The sequence below is a fragment of the Trachypithecus francoisi genome, unplaced genomic scaffold (genome assembly GCF_009764315.1).
Source record: "Trachypithecus francoisi isolate TF-2019V2 unplaced genomic scaffold, Tfra_2.0 Lachesis_group7, whole genome shotgun sequence".
NCBI classification, from domain to species: domain Eukaryota; kingdom Metazoa; phylum Chordata; class Mammalia; order Primates; family Cercopithecidae; genus Trachypithecus; species Trachypithecus francoisi.
In genome coordinates, this window is record NW_022681472.1 from 86,039,747 (window position 1) to 86,061,491 (window position 21,745).

At 38.7% G+C, this 21,745-nt stretch overlaps 1 protein-coding gene across 1 annotated transcript in view; it reads right to left on the reverse strand.

Annotated features, from left to right (window-relative positions):
- ADCY8 (adenylate cyclase 8) overlaps window positions 1–21,745 on the reverse strand; it is a 277,968-nt gene that overhangs the window by 122,305 nt on the left and 133,918 nt on the right. The window contains 2 exon segments of the mRNA XM_033203020.1: window positions 1,535–1,805; window positions 7,510–7,668. Coding sequence (XP_033058911.1) covers window positions 1,535–1,805; window positions 7,510–7,668 — 430 coding nt within the window.

Here is a 21,745-nt window from a genome sequence, read left to right on the forward strand (position 1 = left end):
TCAGACCCAAGCTTACAACAGGCAAAAGCAGCAGAGAAGGCACTGTCAGCTGGTCATGCACCCACTCCAGGAAGTATATAACACCATTATTTTATTAAACAGCAAACTGTACCATGCATACCAACTCAGAGATGGCAAGAAACTAGGCATTGCAATCAGTTATGACTTGTGTGGGCATAATAATTTTGGGGTGAAATTAAACACTCATAAAAAAGCTGTCAAAGACCTAAGGGTCAACTCTTGCAAGGCATGCAGCCTAGATTCAACCTGCAGCTTTTCCCAGTGGAATCTGGCCCACATTTTCTCATAGTTCCTCCTTCACAGATCCAGAAAGAAACTAAAAATAGCCTAGTCTCAGAGTGCCCCATCAAACTTTCAAATGCAGAAGAAAGAGGGGAGAGTGTCAGCATTTTAACCTTTTCCATTTAAAAACTTTTTAGGCAGACAGATTTTTCTTACCTACAAGTTAATGAGAAATGTTCAGGTCTATGGAATTTAAAAATTAACCCTTATATGTCTTCATAAAACTCCAGACACTATTGGGTGGGTACTTCATGGTACTCTCAGCTTCTGCTTGGTTGAGGATCTTGTCGGAAACTGTCAGATAGCTGTTAGATAAGTGTTATATATTGGCTATCTTGATTTCTTTCTCTAAAAATGTATAGTACAGTCACACCATTGAACTTATATAAATTCAACTAAATGTGCTGTGTCTAAGAGGTAAAAGGGAAAATCCATATTAGAGCAGGTAATTTTGCCACAGCTCTGAGCAAGCATTCTGGGAGAACAGAATCTCTGTGTCCACCTTGGTTCTTGACCTGGCTCAGCCTCAGTTCTCTAAGTGCCTCTTAGAGTCTGAGCATCTCATTGGTTTTAATGTGATTTCAATATTTGAATAAATTATTTAAAAATAATTTTGGTTATTGGTGATCTACTCCTTATGTACTGACTTTGTAGCTCTGTCCTTCATAGAAGATGCAAATCCAGGTTATATAAAAATAGAATCATGTGGGCAGCTTTGAAATTGCATGCTCCTACTGAACTCCCTGACTCCGACCATCACTTGGTGCTACTTTCCTATTTCCAAATCAGCAGTGCCCTCCTGATTTTGAATCTCAGAGGGCGATGCAGAACTGATGATGGTCAGCTACCGAAAAAGGGACATTCTCATGTACTTGACCCTCCCCTTTAGTTTAATAACAGAGGGTTTATTTTTCCCAACATGAGTGGTTTTTGGTAAAATTACAATTCAGCTTCACATAATATTTATTTTTAGCTAGGTTACAAAAAAAAAAAAAAAAAGGAGAGAGAGAGAGAAGGTGTTAGGAACCCTCTGGCATTTCTGGCATTTCCTGAAATTGCATACGAGGTTAATTCTGTCCTGAGGAGACACAGAGATAGTTTGATCATTTGCAATTATGGTGCTCATTGGAGAAAAGGTTAAAGATGAATCAGTTTTCTCTGAGGCATCTGGATTGGAGATGCACACGAGCATGCATTCATGGCCAAACAGAAGGAGGAAGAGAGGACTTACATTTTGTTTCCCCACGATATTATCAAAGGGTAGCTCAGGGCTCCAGGATCCTTCAGTGAATGTGGCCCCACTGTTTCTCCGGTCTGAGGAGCTCACTGACTCCTTGACGATATCTTCAGGCAAGGACAGCAGGCTGTCCTCAGGCTGCTTAATTAAATAAGTCTCGATATTATGCTTCCTCAGGAATTCATTCCTCTCTTTACCGTGACCCTCTTCCACGTTATAGTCACCGTTGAGGCAGTCTAGCGTGGCTTTGGAAATGTGAATCCTCCTGTGTGTAGAAGGCATAGGTCATTACACACTCCTGATGTTGCCTGCAAAGGCTATATATTTTTTGTCCTGTACAAAGCCAACACCAGGGTTACACATGGGTATTATTAGGACATGTCCTCAAGGACAATACTTATCTTCCTAAAAAGTAGAAAGAATAAAATAAAATAAAAGCATAAATTCATGAGCACAGTATCACGGACATCGCCCCAAGAGACACTGCTGCCTCTGATAAAATACAGCCCTTCTGAGTGACACCTAAGCACATCTTTTGGCTTTTCTTATGATTGTCAGCCTGATCCCAGCAAACTTTACAAAACAGTGATTTTTTTTTTCAGTGTGTTGATTATATCAGAAAAACAAGTGCTGCAAATGTTTCTGAACCCCAGTGGCAATTATTATCCAAATCATGAAGCAAAAACAGTTCTTTCATCATCTTGGAACCTGTCCTAGCATTTCAGTCTTCGTGTATTTGTATCTTGTTTCTCCAACTTGTCTATATTCTTCTCAAGGGTGATTCTGATAAGTCCACAGGGCTGCACTGAGGGTCCTTTGGGAAAACCACTTTGGGTGCAATTTCCCCTATAACATGTATACTATAAGGAGCAAAGAACAAAGCTGTGGACATGTGCAGGCTGGCAGCTGACTGGGCTCACTCACAAGTGAAGTGACTCATGGCTGCACAATTGTCAGCCACCGTAGCTCATGACTCAGGCTTCTTTTTTAGCAAAATAGCATATGACATCAGGGCCTTGAGGATCAAACTTGATTCATGGAAATTTCACATGGTAAATTCTTCTGGGGAAGAGTTTTTCTGTCCTCATAACTGTCTAACTCAATCAGACTACTTACTGGGTTATAATGTGGTCTGGGTAGACCAGCAAGGCAAGGTGGTTACAAACATGGACTTTGTGGCTAGATCTCCTGGATTCAAACCCAGCTCTGCTACTTGCCAGCTCAGAGATCTTGGGCAAATTACTTAGCCCTTCTATCAGTCCATTTTCTTACCCATAATATGGAAACGTAATAGCACCTATCTCTGATGATCATTGTGATTATTCCATGATCTGATTTGTGTAAGGTAGTCAAAACAGTGCATGGTACAATATATACGCTATAAAAGCAAATATGTAAGTTATTAAGAGTATTCTAAGAAATGCCATTGTCATCATATTACTGTTGTGTATTCCATGCCTCCTCGAGGCTTACAGAAGACTATTGTCTGGCCTTCTGAATAAGGACTCCAAGCTTTCATTCTCTGGCTCTGTCACTTCAAAGCTCATTTTCTGACACTCCTCTAATATAGCTCTCCTACGCTCTCTCCAGCTATTCAAGTAATTGGCAATTCTCCAGATTCAATGTGCTATTTAATGCTTACTAACAATTTCCTACTGTCCAATTCAGCTCAAAAGTCATTTTCCTAAGTTTACTTTAGTATTCATTTGAATGAAAGAATGCTTAATATTTTGATTGCCTTTTGTAATGCTAAGAACAATACATCCAAGTAAACAGAGAAGTTTTTAAAAAAAATTTTAGAGTGGCTTTTAAAAATGCATTGTAGTGGCTCATGCTGAGGAAGCCGAGACGGGTGAATTGCTGGAGCTCAGGAGTTTGAGACCAGCCTGGGCAACATGACAAACACCATCTCTACAAAAAAATACAAAAGTTAGCTGGGCATGGTGGTGCATGCCTGTACTCCCAGCTACTTGAGAGGCGGAGGTGGGAGGATCGCTTGACCCCAGAAAGTTGAAGCTGTAGTGAGCCAAGATCATGCCACTGCACTCCAGCCTGGACGACAAAGTGAGACCCTGTCTTAGAAAAAATAAATAAATTCATTAATTAAATAAAATGCAGTTTACTTTTAGCATTAGCTCTGTTACTCCCTCTCATCCTTCTAACCCATTCTGCTAAATCCTTCCTTACAGAGAGAATAGTTCATTGCAAAGAACATGTGAAAAAACAGAAAGTACAAACAAGTCATTTCTGATAATTTAAGCATGTTCTCCACATTTTCCACATAAATATCTTGATTGATTTCAAGTGCAAGATGTTAAAAATAAATGTGTGAAAGATGTTTTCACTCTCTTGAGAAATGTGCTGAATAAATACAAAATATTCCCAAGATGCATTTTGTTAATACATATGAACTCAATAATATTGACCTGGAAGAATAACACATCGTTTGACCTTCCATGAAATGGAAGTCCTCGCCTACTTTCTCAGATGAATCTCAAAGTTAAGACTGGAAGCTTATCTTTTCTCCTAGGCAAAATGAACCTGGTAGGAGGGTTTTCTAAAGCACCATGGTTGATTTTCTTTTAAGATGATTAAGTTTAATATCAACCCCATTTAATGTTTTCTCTGGATTCTACATTTTTATTATTCTGCTGTCAGTATGCAGGGGGACAAATACTTCCATGTACTAACTCAATATTATGTTTTCACTAGTGGAAGAGATCCTTGCCTTCACTGATTCTTCTGCTGAAGTGCTAATCAATATATACCTAAATGTTTTGGTAGAAACTGGGTTTTATATGTTTCTTTTCATCCTTGCTACTAACTTGAGCTTTGGGGTAAGGCATTTGCAGATGAGATTCTGTAGCTTGCATTTCTTTCTAAGGAAATGTGTCAGTTTTCAGGCAATATTCTCATATATTGAGTTTCAAGTAAACTTGGCATTTTCTGATAAATTTTAATGCTAGGATATAATAAAAGTAGTCATGATACTAAATTAAGATCTAACAATTGTGTAACTCTTGCTTTGCATAAACATTATCTAGTAGCCAAAGGTATTACTGTGTGCCCCATGGATTATCTCATATCATTTCCGTTCTTCAAACAACTGGTATTAGACATTTCTTTGTCTCATTTTGTAGATGCTAAAACTGACCCAGAAGTAACAAGTACATATTTGGCCCCAAATCATATTAGGTATTAGTGGCAGTGCTGGATTGGGATAAGTACTTTTACTTTCGGTGTCTCTCTACCACCCTGGAACTGTATTATATGGTAACTACTACCACCACAACCACCATTAATATTTACTGAGTACAGGACAAAGGACTTTATATGCATTGTCTCATTTAACACAAACTCAAAAACGGTGATCTTCATGGTGTGGTACTAAGGCCAGCAGTTTCTACCAGGAACTGGTAGAAAGCATCATCTTGAGTTCCGTGCCAGACATACTGAACCAGAAACTCTGCGGGTGGGGCCCAGCAAGCTATGGTTTAATAAGCCCTAGGGTGATTCCAGTGTTGAAATTTGAGAACCATTGTTCTAGAAACCCAAGGTTCAGAGGTGTGAAAGAAGAAGACAATAAAAAAGCAGAAAAATATAAACCAAAACAATATCAAACCATGGTGAGTTTGGAGTCCTGTTTTGACGTTCCTACATTTTGCACATTGACAACATCCCATGGCTAAGCAGAGCTGGATGCTGTATTGAAGGCTAGACTAAGTGCTTTTTAAGCACAAGCACATTCAAAACTGCATTTTTAAGGCTGACAATGTTTTCAGTCCAAACACAGTGAAGAAACTGGGAAGGGCATGAAGTACTTGCCACAATCTTCCAGCCTTCATAACTGGTAAGTAGTAAACCCACGGTTCAGACTCATGACTCATGATATTAAAAATAAGGGTGTGAAAGATGATTTAAACTCAGTCACTTTTCTGTTTATTTTTACAAGTTATTTTATTCATTTATCTTCTCTTTCAACTTTTATTTTAGAATTGGGCAGTATATGTGCAGGCTTGTTACAAAGCATATTGCATGATGCTGAGGTTTGGGGTAAGACGGAACCCTCACACAGATAGTTAACACAGTACCCAACAGGTAGTTTCTCGTCCCTTGACCCACTCTCTCCCTTCTCCCTCTAGTACGTCCCAGTGTCTATTCTCGTCTGTGTACTCAATGTTTAGCTCCCACTTAGAAGTGAGAACATGTGGTATTTGGTTTTCTGTTTCTGCATTATTTTGCTTAAGATAATTTCTTTCAGCTGCATCCATGTTGCTGCAAAGGACATGATGTCATTCCTTTTTATGGCTTCATAGTATTCCATGGTGATGTGCTGATTTAAACTTGGTCACTCTTCTGTTCCTTAATGTTATTGAGAACAGCAGCTAAACTGGCTTTCAGATATCAAAGCGGTATCTTACAAACCCCAAAAACATATTCTAAGGTTTGCAAAAGGAATCTATTGAGTATATGGGCAATTCCCAATTTGGTGATGCTTTTAAGATACAGGCCTGGAAACACAGATGAACTGGCTATCTTGTTTGACTAAATTCAGCAGGTAGTTGCTTGTGGGAAAATCCTAAAGAATGGAAAGATTTAAGAAACCCAGCAGTAACACATCGGGCCTTCCTCAGTTCTAAACCTGTCTGACAAACAGCCATGACACAACACAGAGAGTGAAGGATCCCCACAAGAATAGTAACTGATCTGGGGCTGTCCCTGCACAGTGTACAAAGTGCTTCATACACATTGCCTGAGGTAATCTTCAGAGGAGACCTGTGAGGTGGATTATGCCCATTTAGCGGATGAGAGAACAAACTCTCATGGAGGAGGAAAATAAGTTCACAAGGTAGCAAATCATAAGTATTATTATCTCTCTTCCTGCAGTGAAGAAAGTTAGACTCAGAAGTTAAGCACTGACCTGAGATCATACAGGTAGAGTGATGCAAGCCAAGTTCACACTAAAATCACATGCCAGGTGCTGTGCATGCTTTACACAACTTGCTGAAGATGACAGAGTTTAGCATGGGGCAGAATGGGAATCCTAGTTACTCTGATTCCACCACTTGTTGTCTTTTTCCCCCATGTTAACATATTACTTGATACTAAACATAATTTGCAAGAAATGATGGCACATACCAGAGAAATCTGTGACTCCAAGGGCAGGTCTAGGGGTAGGGAAAGGAATATGTGGAAGTGCACTATCTGTCTCTATCTATCTATCTATCTATCTATCTATCTATCATCTATCTATTTGCCTTTCTATCATCCATCTATCTATCTCCATCTATCCATCCATCCATCCATCCATCCATCCCTCCATCCATCCATCCATCATCTTTAAGAAAGAGAGGCTGCAGAAAATCACACTGGCTCACATATATTCGAGATCTTATTAGGTCCAATCTGTGTAAATCTTGATATGACTTTTCAAGACTTACCTTAGTTGCAGTGGCCTTTGCAGATCACTGGCACCTTTGGGGATCCTATGTGAATCAATCTTGACAGCCAAATTTGAAAAGTTGAGTTTCTAAGGAAGAGCCTGAATTTCCTCACTGAGTCCTAGGTCATGCATGGAAAGTCAGTAGGCCTTAATCCTGGCTGCCCATTAGAATTCACTGAAGAACCTAAAATAGTTTCTGCACAGATTCTGCTTTAAATAGCCTGGACACTAGTATTTTTTAAACGTTCCTTTGGAGATTCCAATGTGCAGCCAAGTCTAAGAACCAATGCTGTGCAGGGCACAGACCTGAACTCCTCAGTGTTATTGTTATTCCATATCCTTGTTGCCTCTGATGCATTTTATTAGATTTTGGAAGCTAATAGTTGTATGATGTTTCAGTGTCTGGTCTCCTTCCAAATAATTGCTTCCTAGATCTAACCCTGAATTTCTGTACACAGGAAACCCACTGTCACAAAATGAGCAAATGGCAACCGTTAAGCATGAAAAGGACTTTGCTTTGTCTTACCCGGGGATTCCTCCAGATTCGAGTTTGTTTGCAATGTCCACATCCCAAGACCAGACATCAAACTGCCACTTCCTTAGTCCCAGAACACCACACAGCACCGAGCCTGAGTGGATTCCAATCCTCATGTCAACATCGTGTTTTGTTCTTGACCGCACATACCTGTTGACATAGGTAAATGGAGAGACACATGTGTAAGACCAGAGTGGGCATCCTTGGCTCTGCGCTTTCAATGTCTCCTCTTCCATGAAGCCTTCTTGGGTTCTTTAATAACTGGAAGGAGTCTCTGAACATCCTTAGACTTTTATCTGTACTTTTAAGGGCTCTTAAAACCTTCCTCCAAAACCTGCTGTGTAACCTCTGTTTCAGGGAATGCCACCAGCATCTTTTTCTACCCAACATTAACCTGTGATAGATTATTGATTTCATACTTCATTCCACATTCCATTTCCAACCAAAATGTCAACCAACTGTTTCCTTCTTTCTAGCTCTTCTGTGACTTAGTTCAGACCACCATCATGCCTGAGTCTGGGATCCCTGCCTCAGCCTCACCTCTTTCCAGCCCATACTGTCATGGTTTCTAGTTGCTCCTTCTAAACACAAATGTGACCTCATTACCCCATCACTCTCTTCTGACCTACTCCTTAGAGCTGTGGTCTCTGAAATAGACTGTTTACATCCCAGGGTTGAGCTGGGTCATCCATTGAGATGCAGGAAGAAAATGTTAGAACTTCCATTCACAGCTTTTGTTACTTATTTTGAAAAACTTTACCAACATTTGATATATACATTTGATACTGGAAACTTAGGGGGTACATGTCTGGTCATCCTCTGACTGTAAGTATGGAGGAGGCATCTTGAGAAGACAGAAGAATTTCTACCATTGGATGATTTCCTGTAGTCATGAGCATTCTTTCTTTCAGAGTATTTTGAACAATTTTAGTTTATGATTAAATGATGTCATTTATACAGAAAATCAAATGGTAGAATATAATACTTTGTAGTAGAATTACTAGAAAAACCTTCATTGCCCCCCAAATGCAATGATTATCTGACCTCAAAATGCTTAAAAGAGTTGTCAGACTTAAAGTTGAGCTATTCATTTGTCTTGACAAGAAGACGAGTGTTCCAGATTTGCTGATATTTTTGTGATAATGAGTCGCCATTAATATTCCTTCTAGCATATATTTGGAAAAAAACCTACAAACTTGCTTATTTTATTTCTTCCAACTCAAGATGATAACTTAAGAATGAGCAAGAAAGTAACTGATTTTTAAAGAAATTGATGCTCTGAAGAAAGCATTTTGAGAATGGAAGTTTGGAAATGTTTCCATCTTTTTAAGAATTTTGTTGTAAAACCAGAGTTGTTACATCATCTATCAAAATTCTTAGAGCTGCACATTTACTAACGTTTGAATATCTTCTAAATGAAGATTTCTGATGAGGTGTGAACCCATTTATAAAGGCTTAAATCCATTTATGAGCTTGGAAAAAATTTATAACATATATGTTTAGCTCTAATAGCCACTGAAGCCTGGTATAGAAATAAATTGAACTTAAAACCTGACGTTTACATTATTATATCATAAACTATTAAAATTTTTTTAAAAAATTATGTTTAAACCCATTGCTTTCTAATAAGGGAAAAGCAGAAAAGTCTTTTTTTTTTTTTTTTTTTTTTTTTGAGACGGAGTCTCGCTCTGTCGCCCAAGGTGGAGTGCAGTGGCCGGATCTCAGCTCACTGCAATCTCCGCCTCCCGGGTTCACGCCATTCTCCTGCCTCAGCCTCCCGAGTAGCTGGGACTACAGGCGCCCGCCACCTCGCCCGGCTAGTTTTTTGTACTTTTAGTAGAGACGGGGTTTCACCGTGTTAGCCAGGATGGTCTCGATCTCCTGACCTCGTGATCCGCCTGCCCGGCCTCCCAAAGTGCTGAGTTACAGGCTTGAGCCACCGCGCCCGGCATGAAAAGTCTTAATTAAATTAAATTAAATTGTAATTAAAATATTTTAAAATTGTAATTAAATTAAATACTGTCATTAAATTAAAATATTTTAAAGTATTTTTATTTTCTCATTATCCTTTAAAATCTCTGTATTATGTATATTTTATGGTATATGTTTTTAAACATATGACTATAATTAATAGAATATATAAATATAATTTTATTAGATATGCATATCTTCATATAACTTTATTGATAAAAATAGGGGATCAAAATATTTAGATACTACAGGTCTATAAGATACAATGGAAAATTCCTAGTCTGACACACAAAATTCCTCATGATCTGTCCAGTGCCTTAGTTATTCCTCTCATTCCTCATGCACACATTAGACTCCAGCCATCCAAACAAGAAGTCATTTTCTGAACCTTGTGCTCCTTCTTTCCTCTCTGGGACCATGGTGCTCCCTCAGTCTGGAATGTCCATTACCTCATTCAATGGAAGAGCTTCTACTCCATCTTTTAGAGTGAAGCTTGGTGTAACTCTGGCCAGTAAGCTGCCCTGATTTCCAAGTCTGACTTATGTACCTTTCCCTGTGTTCTCATTGCATCCTGGGTGAACAATAATTAGGGTGCCATGTTATAATAATCTGTCTCCCCTGAACTAATTGAGAATGGGAACTTTGAACCACTACTCTTTATATTCCAATCTTAAGATTGTACTGTAGCTGGCACTTGGTTAACACTTAGCAGGTGTTTATTGAGTAGGTGGATGGGTGGATGCTTGAGTGTCCAATACTTTCTATTAATGTTGACATATATCCAAGCTTTTTGATAAAGAGTATAAGACCCTTGAAGGCATTATTCCTGCCTGAATCAGTCTTATATTCCTCACAGCCTGGAGCATCCTGCTTTTCATACAGTAGGACTTAAGACATGCAGTGTCTTGATTTGCATTTCTCTGATGGCGAGTGATGATGAGCATTTTTTCATGTGTCTGTTGGCTGTATGAATGTCTTCTTTTGAGAAATGTCTGTTCATATCCTTTGCCCACTTTTTGATGGGGTTGTTTGTTTTTTTCTTGTAAATTTGTTTGAGTTCTTTGTAGATTCTGGATATTAGCCCCTTGTCAGATGAGTAGATTGCAAAAATTGTCTCCCATTCTGTAGGTTGCCTGTTCACTCTGATGGTAGTTTCTTTCGCTGTGCAGAAGCTCTTTAGTTTAATTAGATCCCATTTGTCAATTTTGGCTTTTGTTGCCGTTGCTTTTGGTGTTTTAGACATGAAGTCCTTGCCCATGCCTATGTCTTGAATGGTACTCCCTAGGTTTTCTTCTAGGGTTTTTATGGTATTAGGTCTAACATTTAAGTCTCTAATCCATCTTGAATTAATTTTTGTATAAGGAGTAAGGAAAGGATCCAGTTTCAGCTTTCTACTTATGGCTAGCCAATTTTCCTAGCACCATTGATTAAATAGGGAATCCTTTCCCCATTTCTTGTTTCTCTCAGGTTTGTCAAAGATCAGATGGCTGTAGATGTGTGGTATTATTTCTGAGGACTCTGTTCTGTTCCATTGGTCTATATCTCTACCATCTCACACCAGTGAGAATGGCAATCATTAAAAAGTCAGGAAACAACAGGTGTTGGAGAGGATGTGGAGAAATAGGAACACTTTTACACTGTTGGTAGGATTGTAAACTAGTTCAACAATTATGGAAAACAGTATGGCAATTCCTCAAGGATCTAGAACTAGATGTACCATATGACCCAGCCATCCCATTACTGGGTATATACCCAAAGGATTATGAATCATGCTGCTATAAAGACACATGCACACATATGTTTATTGTGGCACTATTCACAATAGCAAAGACTTGGAATCAACCCAAATGTCCATCTGTGACAGACTGGATTAAGAAAATGTGGCACATATACACCATGGAATACTATGCAGCCATCAAAAAGGATGAGTTTGCGTCCTTTGTAGGGACATGGATGCAGCTGGAAACCATCATTCTTAGCAAACTATCACAAGAACAGAAAACCAAACACCGCATGTTCTCACTCATAGGTGGGAACTGAACAATGAGATCAATTGGACTCGGGAAGGAGAACATCACACACCGGGGCCTATCATGGGGAGGGGGAAGGGGGGAGGGATTGCAATGGGAGTTATACCTGATATAAATGATGAATTGATGGGTGCTGACGAGTTGATGGGTGCAGCACACCAACATGGCACAAGTATACATATGTAACAAACCTGCACGTTATGCACATGTACCCTAGAACTTTAAGTATAATAATTTAAAAAAAAAGTGACACCATAAAAATTAACTATATCTTTGTTTGATAAAATAAAGATATAAAACTATAACTATAAAAAAAGACATGCAGTGTCCTTTTTTAAATAAAAAAGTAAATAAAGAATGAATGAATGATTCCATATACTCAATTGAATCTTTGCAGCCTCTGTTCTTAAGTTGTAAGGTAATGCAAAGCTATTTACATAAGAAAGTGAAGTTGAATTGGGTTGAGAATATGGAAATATTGAAATAAATTAGACATTAGACGGGCAACTTGTGAACATTAGAAGAAATGCTTGTAACTAAAGGATGAGCATTTTCTTGATCTTGGTGAAGTTCCTGGTTTCTGGGTCATTGTTTTGACTTTAACTCAAGTTAAAAAGCAAATGGTAGTTTATATCTACTGACAATGAACACTTTAGGAGCCATTTAAACAAAATTTGACAAGGCAAGAGAAGAAATGGCATCCAGCCTTTGAGAGGAGCACATCAGTTTCTGATGCACTTTCCCAATGAGCTGTGCAGGAGGTCATTGAGAGGGGTCATTTGTGCTATCCACAGCCATGCCCACTACTATATTATTCAAGTGTATAGTGGGATTGTTCTCCCTGCATACTTTTTTAATTTTTAATTTTTGTGAATACATAGTAGGTATATATATTTATGGGGTACATGAGATGTTTTGATTCAGGCAGGCAATGTGAAATAATCACATCATGGAGAATGGGGTATCCATTCCTTCAAGCATTTATCCTTTGAGTTACAAACAATCCAATTACACTCTTTTAGTTATTTTAAAATGTACAATTAAGTTATTACTGACTATAATCTGTTGTACTATCAAATAATAGGTTTTATTTATTTTTTCTATTTTTTTTCTACCCATTAACCATCTCCACCTCCCTGCTAACCCCCCACTACCCTTCCCAGCCTCTGGTAACCATCCTTCTACTCTCTAGGTCTATGAGTTCAATTGTTTTGATTTTTAGATTCTGCACATAAGTGCAAACATGTGATATTTGTGTGGATATTGATGTTGCTTTTGACCAATGATATATGAGTAGAAGTAATATGTGTCACTTCTGGGCAGAAGCTTTAAGACCATTATCAACAATACTCTAGCATTTTTTTCTCTCCTGTATCCACCACCATGAGTCAAGGAGCTCCTGATGAAGCCTTCTTAACAGGGTCCTTGAATCAGGATAAAATGTGGTGTTATCCTGCTATCACACCCCCTCCTGTAATGAACATAAAGTGTGAATGAAAAATAAATGTTTACTGTTTGAAGTCACTGAGATTTTAGGGATGTTTGTTACTATCCTGACTGGCACAGTCATGAGTCCCAATTGATGTTTCCTTATTACATTGTCATCACTGTAGTATGAGGGTGAATATCACAGACTTTAGTGCCGGATAGCCAAGTTCTCATCTTGTTCCATCACTTACTGGCAACATGACCTTATGGAAGTTATTTTCCTTCCCTACAGATACTTTAATCTCTGCTTCGCTAAAATGTTAATAATAATAACATTGTCAAGATGAGGTGAATAAACACATGTAGGGAGTTTATAACAGTGCCTGGCCTATAATAAGGATGAGTTCCTTGTCTACTATTTATGAAGGAATTGTAGCCTGAGAAAATAAAATGATTTTCCCTATGACCCAGAGCCGGTAAGTAGAATTCCAGGACTAAACTGGTACTGTTGTGTTTTTAAAACCCATACTCTTAGCAACACGTGATCCTGGGCACACAGTTTAAGCTGACCCTGAGTTTCAATAGTTGTAAAATAAGGCACTACCTGATTGCTTCACTCACAGAACTATTGTGAGCCCCAAAGGATATAATAATGGATGTTAAAGTGCTTTGCCAGCTAATGGTGAGAGACTATTAAACAGCACATGGTGCTAATGTCATTAGGCAATTAACATTATACAGAGAACGCACTGGAGCATCTTAATGAAAAGACATTTAGATGATTTTTATTTTCCCCTGCAAAACAAGAAGCATAGCAAGAAGACTTAACATTTTGTTTTTTTTTTTTTTTTTTTAACTGCATGACTTTTCTTTCTCTTTCATTTTACGTCTGGGATTTGACTTAAATAAAAGATAAGAATGAAACTATGTAAAAGTAATTAATAATTTACAGACATTGATCCTCATTAGTAAGGCTACCCCGTGGTTGCAAAGAACCACAAACACACACAATGTATTTCAAGATCAGTTGTTGAGGGGAGGACTTCGGAGCATTCTTGAAGCTAAAATGGAGGCAATTCTACTCCTAGTGACAAGTCTTGTTCAGTCCTTCCGTAGCAGAGCCCCAGGGATGTTTTGCTGTGCCTAATCACTCACAAATTAAGAGAAAAGGGCTATAGGTGACATCTGCACCTTCTCTTTCTTCTCTAGACACTCGGGTTCTGGAGGGCAGGGATGCCACCTTCCATTTCCACTTAGCACAAAGCTTAGCACACAGACATAGTTAGTGCTGAAAACTATTTATCAAGTTAGTGGAGAAAGCTCAATGGCTTTCTGGTTTCACAGGCCTGTGGCTGTCCCAAGGTGGATCTAAGAGTCCCAGAGAAACAACTGGGTTGCCTTAGGACCTGCTAGTTGGGGGAGGGGACGACCCTCTAAACTTCCTCCTTTCAAATAGAGTAAATTCACTCCCTGTTCTTCATGGTGAGATTCCATTCAAAATTTCTTTTAAATAAAAAATACATGTGATTATCATTATTATTTTTGCTCACCTCTATCTAGCTGGGGAAATATCATGCAAAAATTAACAAACCAAAGATTGACCACATTATTTATTTTAACCGAACTATTGAGGAAGCATGTTACAATTATAAGGTAAAAAATGAAGGGCCTTAGATTTTTTCTTTCAATTTAAATGCTTCAAAGGGTTCTTTTTAGACAATCTATAGAAGTTGCTAGAGGATGCATAATCCAGTAGCAATCATTGACCTATACATTAGACAGGAATTCCAATGCTGTAGGGGCTGGAGCAAATAACACATTTCCCCAGTAACACCACACAGTCATAGAACCTGCATTAAAGCAGGCCTGGATCTGACATCACACTTCTCCATTTACTGCTTGCGGATGTCAGGCTAGTTGCTTTAGTCTCAGTGTCTCGGTCTTCCCAGGTGCAATGGGGAAGAGAATTGGTCCTCTGTAGAAGTGTTAGGATGGTTCATAAAATAATGTATGTAAAACACTCAGCCTGGTGGATACTCAATACTCAAAAATAGTACCCAGTAGTAATTTTTGGAAGTAATACCATTTTTCAATTGCACAGATTGAATCAGACCAATACAAAACGATCAATTGATCACTCTACCTACCCTTTTCTGCTAAAATTCTGCCTGTACCAACTCTAATCACACAGATATAGCTTCAACCAACCCATTAGCGGGGCAGTTCTCAGGCATAAACTGGTCTAAATAGAGTGAACAGTGGTTACAATTTAAGCAGAATTGATTGGGCCCCAGTCACCTGGAAAAAACGGTGCCCTTGAACATTCCAGAACAAAGGAAAGGCAAGAGAGTTAGTTATGGAGGTCAACTATGTTCATTGCCCAGGGCATTTTGTGCAGACATGGAATCATCTTCATAACAAACCTGGATATCACTACCAGAACCATTTTACAAATGAGAGAACTGAGAGTCATGAGAGGTATATTGCTTTCAGTCACACAGTTATTGATGGACTAGTTAGGATTTCACCCCGGGTGTATGAGCCTGAACCCACTGGTCCATTTCTCCTTCCCTGCATGGCTTCTTTGAAGGGAAATACAGAAGGAAGTATGTGGACTACTGGGGTCTGAGCTGACTCAGCCCAATATATGGACAGAGTCTCTACAGATTAATCTCTAAAGTCTCCCTTCTTACAGATCTGAGTTTGCTGAGGGTACTTCAGGAGTCATTGTGGGGTAGGGACTGCCAGTGTGGTGGCCATGGAGCCCAACTTTGCCTTCAACCCTGATCCATTCTATTGCCTCTGCTGCACTTTAGTATCAGCCTGCCTTAGGAAACATAGGATCCATCCGCTTCTTAACATGTTTGAAAGCCACCAAGCTTACCCTGACATGAAATCACTTTGTGATTTCACAAAGTGCGTCCCAATTCATGTTCTCATTTTGATAGCCACAGTGACTCTGAAAGGTAGATGCCGATCAATGCTATAAATTTTGATTTTACAGATGAGCGAACAGAGGCTCTGACAGGATTAAGATATGGTTGTTAACTCTCCTGCACCAGGCCTTTTACCTTAATAACCTAATTTCATCCTGCATTCAAAACCCCAAACATTCTGGGTTGGGGACATAGTTTCTTTTAAATACAACTGGAATGCTTTTTGGAGTTATTACAATTTTCAGATACATAGGGTAATACTCAGGGATAAACATTCTTATGATTCTCTGATTTTGTGTGGGTCTTAATCAACTCAGGCTACCATTACCAAAATTTACAGAGTGGATGGCATAAATAAGAGGAATGTATTTCTCACAATTCTGGAGGCTGGGAAGTCTGAGATTACGGTGCTAGCAGGATCAGGTTCTGGTGAGGGCCATCTTCCTGGCTTGCAGATGGCTGCCTTCCTGCTGTGCCCCAACAAGGTGGAGAGAGAGAGCCAGAAAGCTCTTTGGGGTCTCTTCTGATAAGGGCACTAAGCCTAATTTAAACCTAATTAGCTCCCAAAAGCCTCATCTCCAGATACTGTTTTATTTGTGGTTAGGGCTTCGACACAGGAATTTTGGGGAGATAAAATTCAGCCCATAGCAGTGTGATTTATTAAATGAGGGAGTAAAGCCTATTTAAAAAAAAAAAAACTGTATTATGAAATATCTTTTAAGAGATCATTCCCATTTTAATTAATTTAAAAATTATTTGATATGTTTTGTTTCTTGTCGGTAAAAATAAACATAATGTTAGAGCTAAAAGACACGGTGATCCAAGGATGCTCATGGAATACGGCTCCACCACAGCTGGGGCTCCTGGTATCTCAAAGGGAAAGACAGCTGTGGTCACACTAGACTCCTCTGCCCACAAACCTCTAAGAGCTCTGCCACTTCTCCAATGAAGTGAAAGTGATGTTAGTATAATTATGTTGGTGCAAAAGTAATTGTGTTTTTTTGCCATTAATACATTTTGATAGTCACCCTGACTCATCTCCACATATTCTAACTCTGTGCTTTTGCAGATGTTATTGCCTAAGGGAGGGAGGAACACTGTGATGGTTAATTTTATGTGTCAATTTGGTTAGGCCTTTGTATCCAGATATTTGGTTAAACGCCAGGCTAAATGTTGCTGGGAAGGTGTTTTTTAGGTGAGATGAACACTTAAGTCAGTATACTGAGTAAATCAGATAACCCTCCACAATGTGCCTGGGCCTTACACAGTCAGTTGAAGACCTTAAGAGAAAAATTACTGCTGTTCCCCAAGGAAGATGAAATTCTGAATCTAGCCTGCTTTTGGACTTGAGCTACAGTATCAACTCTTCCCTGGATCTCCAGCCTGCTGGCCCACCCTGCAGATTTTAGACTTAACTAGCCTCCACAATTTTGTGAAGCAATTTCTTAAAAAAAAGTTTTATAGGTAATACAAACCCTGTTGGTTCTGTTTCTCCAGAGAACCCTAATACAAACACCTTCCTGTCATTTCTACCTGTCAAAGCTTCTTCTCTTTTTTGAAATAACATTTTCTTTTTTAGTTATATTAGTTATACATGATTATTCCTAAATATTAAAAAATATAGTAAAGAATAAAGAAGAAAATTAAAACTACTTAATTTCATCACAGAGCTTTATGTCCTTTCTTTTTATAAAAATAGATTTATTAAAAAGTGGAGGTTCCCATTCCAGCAGGGGTAGCTAAAAATAAATAAAAAATTTAAAAAGCTGAAGTTGGCTTAAACATGTGTGCATGTGTATATGTGTGTATTCTACCATGTATACTTTAAATGCATGAGCATTTTTTTTTTTTTTGTTTGACATTATTTATTTTTTATTTTTATTTTTTTTTATTATACTTAAGTTCTAGGGTACATGTGCATGACTTTTATATCATGTATAACTCCCCAATGCAATCCCTCCCTCCTCCCCCCTCCCCATGATAGGCCCCAGTGTGTGATGTTCCCCTCCCGAGTCCAAGTGATCTCATTGTTCAGTTCCCACCTATGAGTGAGAACATGCGGTGTTTGGTTTTCTCTTCTTGTGATAGTTTGCTAAGAATGATGGTTTCCAGCTGCATCCATGTCCTACAAAGGATGCAAACTCATCCTTTTTTATGGCTGCATAGTATTCCATGGTGTATATGTGCCACATTTTCTTAATCCAGTCTGTCACAGATGGACATTTGGGTTGATTCCAAGTCTTTGCTATTGTGAATAGTGCCGCAATAAACATACGTGTGCATGTGTCTTTGTAGTAGAGTAATTTATAATCCTTTGGGTATATACCCAGTAGTGGGATGGCTGGGTCATATGGTACATCTAGTTCTAGATCCTTGAGGAATCGCCATACTGTTTTCCATAATGGTTGAACTAGTTTACAATCCCACCAACAGTGTAAAAGTGTTCCTATTTCTCCACATCCTCTCCAACACCTGTTGTTTCCTGACTTCTTAATGATTGCCATTCTAACTGGTGTGAGATGGTATCTCATTGTAGTTTTGATTTGCATTTCTCTGATGGCGAGTGATGATGAGCATTTTTTCATGTGTCTGTTGGCTGTATGGATGTCTTCTTTTGAGAAATGTCTGTTCATATCCTTTCCCACTTTTTGATGGGGTGTTTGTTTTTTTCTTGTATATTTGTTTGAGTTCTTTGTAGATTCTGGATATTAGCCCTTTGTCAGATGAGTAGGTTGCAAAAATTTTTTCCCATTCTGTAGGTTGCCTGTTCACTCTGATGGTAGTTTCTTTAGCTGTGCAAAAGCTCTTTAGTTTAATTAGATCCCATGTGTCAATTTTTGCTTTTGCTGCCGTTGCTTTTGGTGTTTTAGACATGAAGTCCTTGCCCATGCCTATGTCCTGAATGGTACTACCTAGATTTTCTTCTAGGGTTTTTATGGTATTAGGTCTAACATTTAAGTCTCTAATCCATCTTGAATTAATTTTCGTATAAGGGGTAAGGAAAGGATCCAGTTTCAGCTTTCTACTTATGGCTAGCCAATTTTCCCAGCACCATTTATTAAATAGGGAATCCTTTCCCCATTTCTTGTTTCTCTCAGGTTTGTCAAAGATCAGATGGCTGTAGATGTGTGGTATTATTTCTGAGGACTCTGTTCTGTTCCATTGGTCTATATCTCTGTTGTGGTACCAGTACCATGCTGTTTTGGTTACTGTAGCCTTGTAGTATAGTTTGAAGTCAGGTAGCGTGACGCCTCCAGCTTTGTCCTTTTGACTTAGGATTGTCTTGGCAATGCGGGCTCTTTTTTGGTTCCATATGAACTTTAAAGCAGTTTTTTCCAATTCTGTGAAGAAAGTCATTGGTAGCTTGATGGGGATGGCATTGAATCTATAAATCACCTTGGGCAGTATGGCCATTTTCACGATATTGATTCTTCCTATCCATGAGCATGGTATGTTCTTCCATTTGTTTGTGTCCTCTTTGATTTCACTGAGCAGTGGTTTGTAGTTCTCCTTGAAGAGGTCCTTTACATCCCTTGTAAGCTGGATTCCTAGGTATTTTATTCTCTTTGAAGCAATTGTGAATGGAAGTTCATTCCTGATTTGGCTCTCTGCTTGTCTGTTACTGGTGTATAAGAATGCTTGTGATTTTTGCACATTAATTTTGTATCCTGAGACTTTGCTGAAGTTGCTTATCAGCTTAAGGAGATTTTGGGCTGAGACGATGGGGTTTTCTAAATATACAATCATGTCATCTGCAAACAGGGACAATTTGACTTCTTCTTTTCCTAACTGGATACCCTTGATTTCTTTCTCTTGCCTGATTGCCCTAGCCAGAACTTCCAACACTATGTTGAATAGGAGTGGTGAGAGAGGGCATCCCTGTCTTGTGCCAGTTTTCCAAGGGAATTTTTCCAGTTTTTGCCCATTCAGTATGATATTAGCTGTGGGTTTGTCATAAATAGCTCTTATTATTTTGAGGTACGTTCCATTAATACCAAATTTATTGAGCGTTTTTAGCATAAAGGGCTGTTGAATTTTGTCAAAAGCCTTTTCTGCATCTATTGAGATAATCATGTGGTTCTTGTCTTTGGTTCTGTTTATATGCTGGATTACGTTTATTGATTTGCGAATGTTGAACCAGCCTTGCATCCCAGGGATGAAGCCCACTTGATCATGGTGGATAAGCTTTTTGATGTGCTGCTGAATCCGGCTTGCCAGTATTTTATTGAGGATTTTTGCATCGATGTTCATCAGGGATATTGGTCTAAAATTCTCTTTTTTTGTTGTGTCTCTGCCAGGCTTTGGTATCAGGATGATGTTGGCCTCATAAAAAGAGTTAGGGAGGATTCCCTCTTTTTCTATTGATTGAAATAGTTTCAGAAGGAATGGTACCAGCTCCTCCTTGTACCTCTGGTAGAATTCAGCTGTGAATCCATCTGGTCCTGGACTTTTTTTGGTGGGTAGGCTATTAATTGTTGCCTCAATTTCAGAGCCTGCTATTGGTCTATTCAGGGATTCAACTTCTTCCTGGTTTAGTCTTGGGAGAGTGTAAGTGTCCAGGAAATTATCCATTTCTTCTAGATTTTCTAGTTGATTTGCGTAGAGGCATTTATAGTATTCTCTGATGGTTGTTTGTATTTCTGTGGGGTCGGTGGTGATATCCCCTTTATCATTTTTTATTGCGTCTATTTGATTCTTCTCTCTTTTCTTCTTTATTAGTCTAGCTAGCGGTCTGTCAATTTGTTTATCTTTTCAAAAACCAACTCCTGGATTCATTGATTTTTTGGAGGGTTTTTTGTGTCTCTATCTCCTTCAGTTCTGCTCTGATCTTAGTTATTTCTTGCCTTCTGCTAGCTTTTGAATGTGTTTGCTCTTGCCTCTCTAGTTCTTTTAATTGTGATGTTAGAGTGTCAATTTTAGATCTCTCCTGCTTTCTCTTGTGGGCATTTAGTGCTATAAATTTCCCTCTACACACTGCTTTAAATGTGTCCCAGAGATTCTGGTATGTTGTATCTTTGTTCTCATTGGTTTCAAAGAACATCTTTATTTCTGCTTTCATTTCGTTATGTACCAGTAGTCATTCAGGAGCAGGTTGTTCAGTTTCCATGTAGTTGAGCGGTTTTGATTGAGTTTCTTAGTCCTGTGTTCTAGTTTGATTGCACTGTGGTCTGAGAGACAGTTTGTTATAATTTCAGTTCTTGTACATTTGCTGAGGAGTGCTTTACTTCCAATTATGTGGTCAATTTTGGAATAAGTGCGATGTGGTCCTGAGAAGAATGTATATTCTGTTGATTTGGGGTGGAGAGTTCTATAGATGTCTATTAGGTCTGCTTGGTGCAGAGATGAGTTCAATTCCTGGATATACTTGTTAACTTTCTGTCTCGTTGATCTGTCTAATGTTGACAGTGGAGTGTTGAAGTCTCCCATTATTATTGTATGGGAGTCTAAGTCTCTTTGTAGGTCTCTAAGGACTTGCTTTATGAATCTGGGTGCTCCTGTATTGGGTGCATATATATTTAGGAGAGTTAGCTCTTCCTGTTGAATTGATCCCTTTACCATATGTAATGGCCTTCTTTGTCTCTTTTGATCTTTGATGGTTTAAAGTCTGTTTTATCAGAGACTAGGATTGCAACCCCTGCTTTTTTTTGTTCTCCATTTGCTTGGTAGATCTTCCTCCATCCCTTTATTTTGAGCCTATGTATGTCTCTGCATGTGAGATGGGTCTCCTGAATACAGCAGACTGATGGGTCTTGACTCTTGATCCAGTTTGCCAGTCTGTGTCTTTTAATTGGAGCATTTAGTCCATTGACATTTAAGGTTAATATTATTATGTGTGAACTTGATCCTGTCATTATGATATTA